Source organism: Lepidothrix coronata, unplaced genomic scaffold (assembly GCF_001604755.1).
Source record: "Lepidothrix coronata isolate B3197 unplaced genomic scaffold, Lepidothrix_coronata-1.0 Scaffold161, whole genome shotgun sequence".
Lineage (NCBI taxonomy): Eukaryota > Metazoa > Chordata > Aves > Passeriformes > Pipridae > Lepidothrix > Lepidothrix coronata.
The window spans coordinates 1,710,664-1,718,929 of record NW_016690341.1 but is presented as its reverse complement, the minus strand read 5'-3'; the positions used below and the strand labels follow the sequence as shown (position 1 = coordinate 1,718,929).

General features: G+C 38.5%; 1 protein-coding gene across 1 annotated transcript in view; it reads right to left on the bottom strand.

The window, feature by feature from the left end:
- The window catches only part of TENM4 (teneurin transmembrane protein 4), a 603,620-nt gene that overhangs the window by 176,169 nt on the left and 419,185 nt on the right, over positions 1 to 8,266 (bottom strand). The window contains exon 11 of the mRNA XM_017829261.1: positions 2,722 to 2,932. Within this exon, the coding sequence (XP_017684750.1) occupies positions 2,722 to 2,932 (211 nt within the window). The remainder of the gene's footprint in view (positions 1 to 2,721; positions 2,933 to 8,266) is intronic.

Here is an 8,266-nt window from a genome sequence, read left to right as displayed (position 1 = left end):
AAAAGAGTATGGCGTAATAAACACTTGAAGAAAAGCACCAAGATCAGTGTTTACAAAGCCATAGTGTTGTCTACTCTCCTATATGGTTCCGAATCATGGGTCATCTACCGCCACCACCTACGTCTTCTAGAACGCTTCCATCAACGCTGCCTCCGCTCAATCTTAAACATCCACTGGCTGCGATGGGCAGGGCATGTCTCCAGGATGAAGGACCACCGCCTCCCTAAGATCTTGCTTTATGGTGAACTTACCACTGGCTGCCGCAAGAGAGGAGCCCCGAAGAAAAGATACAAGGACTCCCTGAAACAACATCTCAGCCTTGGCCATATTGATCAACACAACTGGTCTACTCTGGCCTCAAATCGGGAGGCCTGGAGACACACCATCTATAACGCAGCTGTCTCCTTCGAGAACACACGCAGGATCACTCTCAAGGAGAAAAGGCAACGCAGAAAGAACCGTGTATTGCAGAATACACCTCCTAAGGAGTCTTTCTGCTGTGCCTTTTGCAGTCGGATATGTCTGTCTCGTATTGGCCTCATAAGTCACCAACGTGCCTGTAACAAATGTGGATAGAGCCTTTCCAAATCTTCGTTTGTGAAGCCTAGCCATGACGATTTAGCAATCATGTCTTGCCAGACCTCATGAATACACTAGAAAGGTTCTGAAGCATTACAGTATATTTACACAAAACACTGACTAGATTTTTTTTTTTAAACAAACTGTTGAAATCTAGACTAAGAAGAAAGGTCCCAACCTGTTAAGGCTATTACTCTTTCTTTTACTGTACTTATACAAATGCTGCACTTTTCTGGACAAATTTCAGCTAAGAAATCACATCTTCCTACCTAAAATTTTTACTTAAGTGAGTTTCAAAATGCATAGCTTGTACCTAAACAGTTTTTTCTACACTATAGCTTTGTATTGATATACAGCTGCCAGTGGGTAAAGTGATCCCCAACCAATGCTCTCTCTTATATAACAAAAAAAACCTTCCTTGTACTGAAATACAGAATGATTGAAGGTCAGCAGGGGATATATAGAATATATCATGGAGTCTGTATCATGGACTGTTCTCCTTATCATGTGGTCATGAAGGTATAGCAGAGAATAAACAAACAAAAATAGGATTGCCTTAAAGACATCTGACATGCTTCTCACCCACACTATTCTCTTGCTGTTCAAAGGCAAATTAAGAATGTTTTTTCTCTTTTTTCCCCCCCTACTTTAGTGCAATGAGGCCAAGAGAAAAGTGTGGCTAGAACTCATAAGCATCAGTTTGAAAACAAGAACAAGTAGTAACTGTGCTTTAAAAGTGTTTTCTGCTGTGAGAGCCTTACTGATTTTTTTTCTGATGGGAAATTCTGAACTGAAGAAATTCTTAGACAAGGAAGAAAAGCTGCCTTCAGAAGAATACCTGAAGGTTCGGTGGTTGGTGTTAGTAAAAAATCAAACTGCTAAAGTAAACTAAATGAAAGTAAATCCACATTCTATAGAGTAACACCTCAATTTTACAAGCTAACATACAACTATTTCTGGTGTTGCTCAACTGTGAACAGGACTAAAGATTGCATTTCCAAGTTTTAAATTTAACACAAAGTATTATAGCAGTTTCCACTTCTGCATTAGATAAACTCTAGTGCTAAAATGGAATACTGGGATCTTAATGACTTTGTTTTAATAAGACCTAAACTTTTAATTAACCTGCATAGACAAATTACAGCCCATAGCTCTTCGGTAACTACTGCAGACAGCTGAGACTCAACACCAATGCCTCTTTGGGGAGAGGAATTAATGGCAGTTTTGGAATGAGTCTGCTTTTTTCCACAAAGAAAAAAACTCCATTAAACAATCACTGTGGCTAGAAGAAAGCTGAGTGCTAGTTTTATGGAGTAATCTTTAAATTACAACCAAATGAATTGAGTTATATGAACAGTTTCAACAGGTCAATTAAATTTAAAATTAAGTATTATTGAATCAGAAACAGATTCTGATATTTACAGGATGGAAGAAGAATACTCAGTGAGCTGACAGGCACTCATTGGCAGTATTCTTTCCTCCTTGGATGACAACAAATCCATGCCTGTGTGCTGAACTGGCAGAGCATTTTACTGCCAGAGAATTCAAGAGACCTCTTTAGTTAATTTGTTCTTTTTAAGCAATCTCAGCTTCATTCTGTTAGCAGGGAGAAACAGAGATTCCTGTTATTGTGGTTGCTCCTACCAAGCCTTGCAGTGCTTTTCATTAGAGTTTTAACCCCAGCACTCTGCCTGAACTCCAGCTTGAGTAATTTTGACTGTGTTCAAGAGCAAGACTGTCACACAAAACGGTCGCATGGTGCTGCTGCCTGTTCTTCAATTATTCCTACAACTCTGCTCCAGAAAGACAAAAAACCCAATGAAACAAACAAAAAATCAAACAAACAAAACCAACAAAAACCAACTAAATAAAAGGAAGATCAAAGTAAGAAAATAAAACAGGGATTTTCCAGCTTGCAGACCATTTTTGGCACTGGGCAGGATCTCATTATGGTTATAGTTACTTAAGAGGCCTACAAAATACTTACACAACATTTAGGGCCTAAGAGCATTTAGCTTGTTGCTTAATACAATCCCCTTCAAGCATTCTCTCCAAAACCACATAAAGCCATCATGCAATTTGAGTATGTGCATTAATACCTGGCCTCAAGGCATATTTAGGAATAATAGAGGAAATCCTTACCAATAGCAGTAGTAAGAAAAGAAACCACTTCCGATTCCTTGCCATCATTGTAGAAGGCTAAATGCCATATTCCTGAATCTAAATACTGGATAAATCCCGTCTCGTGGCTGGATAAGGGCACAAAAGCTCTGTGTTGCCGCTGAGGTCCTTCCAAGCTCCTCGCCTCCTGTGTCAGTAGACGTCTTCCATCAAGGAGCTCGACAAAGTCAAACTGAAACACAAGAAGGAGTGATGTTTCTGTGTGTATCAGGCTTCCTCAAGCTTGGTCTCTTATTCTGGGTCTACAGAAGCATCATAAACAGCATTTTCCCTAGTAACTCGAGTATGTTCCTGGACTATCCACAAGTAACCATTTTGGAAATAGCTAGTATATGAATGTATTTTTTCTGTAATTACATGAATCAAGAAATCATCTTTATTTAAAATGTGACGTAGGGTATATTGGCCCTACAGAGGTGTTCTCATTTTGTAGAAATACAGGTAGGGAAACATGAGACCATGCCTTAATTGCACTGTATGACACTAAGAAGCTTATTTGTTGTCTTCTTTGTGCCTTGCCTAATATAAAATAAGACAGAAAAATATACCTAGCCTAACCGGGTTGTTCGCCAGAATTCCTATGGGTCATAAAGGAAAAAATAAGAAGTATTTTAAAGTAAATTCTGGTAGAAGTTTTGCAGAAGTATTTTGCTTAGCCAACAAGGGTTTTTTTCTTATTGCAATAGCAAAAGTGGTTAAAAGATCAGGAAAAATGAAGATGTAAAAGAGACAAATGATGTAGAAAAGTCCCATTTAAGGAGTGGCTCCTGGCATTTTCCCCAAAAGGACACATTTCTTTTTTGTCAGGGTAACTTCAGCTGCACAGTTGCTTTGCTTTTGCTACTAGTATTAAAACTACCTTTAGTTCCCTATTTAAATAACTTCCCACTGATTTTCTGCAATATTTGCAGTTTGTCTGGTATTATATTAATGGGATGAGGCAGACAAGCCTAGCAGACATCACAAATGTTAAATGAATCTTATCTAATCTGACTTTTATCATGTGTTTAGATGATCAGGACACCTCGCAAGGAAAATCTAGTAGTTGAGGCAATACTCAGTTTTTCTATTCCCTGCCTTCACTTGGTTTTACCTCTCTCATCCAGATGGTCAACTAAGGTTGTAATTTTTGTCAGGAGGAAGGAAAACAGGCAGAAAGAAACAACACCACTTCTTTCTGAACCAGTAAATGTTGCTGCACTGAATGGCTGCTGAGTGTTGGCTGAGTGCGGCAACACTATTCAGGCTGCTTATCCCTTTTCGCTTTATTGTAGCAAAATTTGGGTGCTTGTTATATTATTAAGTCGTCTGGTATGGTCTTCAAAGTCAACCAAGATAAGGACTTGATGACATGTTGTTTCCTATGCAGGAAAAGTAAGAAGTTTAAAAAAGTTAAAGTTGTGAAGTTAAAAAGGTTAAGTTACTAAGTCAGAAAAAAAATGTTTTATTTCCAAAAACATTTTGAGAAATAAGCTATATATGACATAGCTCGCATATGAAATGGCAAATTTGTCCCTAGTCTATTCTACTTATGTATTTTTAAATATTCATTGTACAGGAAATTAGTTTTGAGCCTTGCTTTAATATTTTATTTTTTTTTTGCTATATTTCAGTACATCTCAAATTTGGTGCTGAAGTATCTTTTTGTGAATGTAAAAGCTGGCACACCTGCAAAGTCATTTCTTTTGAGTGTCTATCCAAGTCAGCTTTGCCAGAGACAGAGTTTCTGTTTTGTAAAAAATACAATGTAAATAAAAATTATAAAAATATACAATATAAAATCCAAAAATATAATGTAAGTATAAATTCTAAACACATGTACTTAAAAATGTACATTTGTGTTTTGGAAAAAGGGCCAACCATGTACTGGGGTGCATCAGGTAAAGCATCTCCAGCCGGTTGAGGGAGGGGATTGTCCTGCTCTGCTCTGCACTGAACATTGTGTGTAGTTTTGGGCACCACAATACAAGAAAGGCATTAAGCCATTAGAGAGCGTCCAAAGGAGGCCAACAAAGATGGTGAAGGGCCTTGAGGGGAAGCGGTATGAGGAGTGGCTGAGGTCACTTGGTCTGTTCAGCCTGGAGAAGAGGAGACTGAGAGGAGACCTCACGGTGGTCTTCAATATCATCACGAGGAGAACAGGAGGGGATAGTACAGATCTCTTCATTCCCATGGCCAATGCAGGACTCAATGAAATAGCATGAAGGTGACCCAGGGGAGGTTTAGATAAGATATCAGGAAAAGGTTTTCCACCCAGAGTGTGGTTTAGCACTGGAACAGGCTCTCCAGGGAAGTGGTCAGAGCACCAAGCCTGCCAGAGTTCAAGAAGCGTTTGGACAATGCTCTCAGGCACATGATGTGACTCTTGGAGCTGTCCCTGTGCAGGATCAGGTGCTGGACTTGATGATCCTGATGGGTCCCTTCCAACTCAGGATATTCTATGATTCTATGATCCTATGAAAATAATAGAATTATTTAAGAGGATAGTGGTGAGAGGTTGGTTTGAATTACACTTTGTGAGCCAGGTACTTGTAGCCACTCTGAGCATGAGCTATTGCCTCGTCAGATTTTAGTGGGAGCATGACTGACACAGCTGAGCAGGACAGTGACACAGGACATCATAGTGGTATTTGGGTGTTGGGAACATCTCAACGGAGCTGAGTTTGACTAAGGAACACATTGGCCAGGTGAACTGAAGAAGTTAAAACCAGTAAGAGAAAAACCTACTTATTGCCATTTTCATTTTGGAGCCTCATGGAACAGCTTGACCAGACTTTTAATAGGTAACGGCAGAAACCATAGGTAAAGTTCACCTCACCAAGTGCTGACATCTCCATGGCAGCCTGAATTAATTTTCTAGAACCACTGGATTGCAGGCAAAGAAAGAGACACTTTCAGGATGCAACCTGCCTCATCCTAAAGTGGACATCTAAGAAATGTCCTGTGAATTGTGCTTACAAGCATCCATTTTGTGCTAGATACTAGATGTTGATACTTAAAGCTTAGTGAAATGAAAACAATTTCAAGGTACTCGGGTACGGTGAGCTGCTGTTGTTCCAGACCAATCTGTGTTATGCTTACTTGGGCTTCCTGCCAAACACAAAAGTTTATTTTTATAAATATTTGCAAGATGCTGCTGCAGATGTTAGTGACTTTGCCAAGTTACTAGTTACTAGTTGTAAATATTAATTGAGCCACAAATGGATTGTGCTTTATTGCATTTTAATACATTCAAAGATTTTTAATAGGCAATTAGTTACTGCCAGCATGGAAATCACAGATAAAACACCATGTTAATCAATTCAAACTGTACAAATGAAAAAATGCTCTCCACAAGCTGTGATGGCCAATCCCTAAAATTTATGATTTATTAAAATTTGGCCTAGGCTAAAATGAGTTTTACAAAAGGATTTGATCTAGGAAGATTAAATCTAATACACCATAACAAAATTGTGTAACTTTTATTATGATTTGATGAGAAAAATGAGAAGAAATACCTTTAGTTAACAGTGAACTCTTTTGGGCTTCTGCATGATCTATTTATAAGACTAAAGAAAGTTGGACCTTGCTTTTTCTTCCTACTTATTAGTGATAATAGTTGTTGGCAACCTCAAAGAGAACACAATCACCACAGCCAGAGAAAGTTTCCCAAAGAGAATTTGGAATAGGTTTGTTATTTTAGCATGGATAAATATGACTTCAAACATTGTATTAGGTTTGCATGGCCAGATTTTGGTAGCAAGGGGGCTACAAGGGTGGCTTCTTTGAAAAGCTGCTAGAAGCTTCCCCTTTTCTCTCCAAGGCAGAGGCAATTCCACTTAGCTCCAAGACAGACCCGCCAATGGTTAAGTGTGAGCCCATGAGTGATGATAGCAATTGTCACCTCTGTGATAACATATCTAGGAAGGAAAAAAAAAATACTGCTGTAACCCCCATTTCCCCATTTCCCTATGCTGCTGGGTGGGAGGAGGTAATTGGGAATAAAGTCAAACGCGGGAAGAAGGGAGGGGTGGGGGGAAGGTGTTTTTAAGATCTTTTTTACTTCTCAATTATCCTACTCTGATTTTGATTCGTAATAAATTTAAATAAATTCCCCAAGTCAAGTCTGTTTTGCCTGTGATGGTAACTGGTGAGTGATGTCTCCCTCTCCTTATCTCAACTCATGAGCTTTTCATGGTATTTTTCTCTCCCCTGTCCAGTTGTGGAGGGGAGTGATAGAGTAGCTCTGGTGGGCACCTGACATTCATCCAGGGTCAAACAGCCACAAATATTTTATGAAATTCAGGAATATATTCCAAGGCTTTACAGCTTTAGGATCAATTCAAAGATCCTGAAACAGCATAAACTATGTTAAGGCTCATAAAACAGAAGAATTATCTAAATAGAAGAAATATCTTATTATGTAACACTGAAAAAACCCCCTGATAATCAGCTGGAGCTTTACTACTGCCATCAAACAGGCTTGGGAAAAAATAATTGACCCTTTATTAAATTCTTCTAGTGGAGACTGTACTACTCTGTACCGTACACTGCTCTAAGCACACATTTTGCAAAGTTTTGTTTATGAAATTCCTTGAAAAATTTTGAAATATATAACTCATTGGTTAGATTTATGAGGTGCAGCAGATACTCTGGATTATGCAAAAGAAAAGAAGAGCTTTGTGTAATATGTATTAAATATGAGAGACAAGTTTAATATTTCAACAGAGAATGCAGGTTACCTATTTAATGACTACTTTGATTAATAAACTGTGGTGAGATTAAACATCATATAAAAGTATATAGAAGGAAAACAATGCTTTAATTAACAGCAGGTTTATAAAATAATTAGTCTAGGAAAAATTACAATTAACAAACTAAATTAAATATTAACAAGTAATAAATCAATATTGATTCAATAATCTGGAGCTTCATAAAATTATTTCTTCAGAACAGGGTGTGTTTTGTGGTCTGTTTATATTAGTGTACCACGGTTTTTATTGTTTGAAGAAAAATGCCTGTCTGGTCATTTTTGGTCTAGATGATGAATTTTTCTATATACTTGGCAGCTCTCAATGAGTGGTTACACAAATAGGAGCAAGTGATTCTGAGCAAGTGTATTGCCTTTTCCAGCATGTAATATTGACAAACATGGGCCACATCTCACATTCAACACTTCATTTTTAGCTGAGGCTTCAACTGATACACAGCCAGGCTGATTTAAATGGAAAAGGTCCTGACACTGAGAAATCACTGAGAATGTCCCAGCAAAAATCATGTTGCAGAAAGACCAGCAGTGATGGTGAAGTTGGTGCAGGCTTGCTAATTTCTTAAAACATTTCTGTGGTTGGGTATAGTGAATCATAGAATATCCTGAGTTGGAAGGGACCCACAGTGATCATTGGGTCCAACTCCTGGCCCTGCACAGGGCAGCACCAAGAATACACCATGTGCCTGAGAACATTGGCCAAACACTTCTTGAACTCTGTCAGGTTTGGTGCAGTGATCACTTACCTGGAGAGCCTGT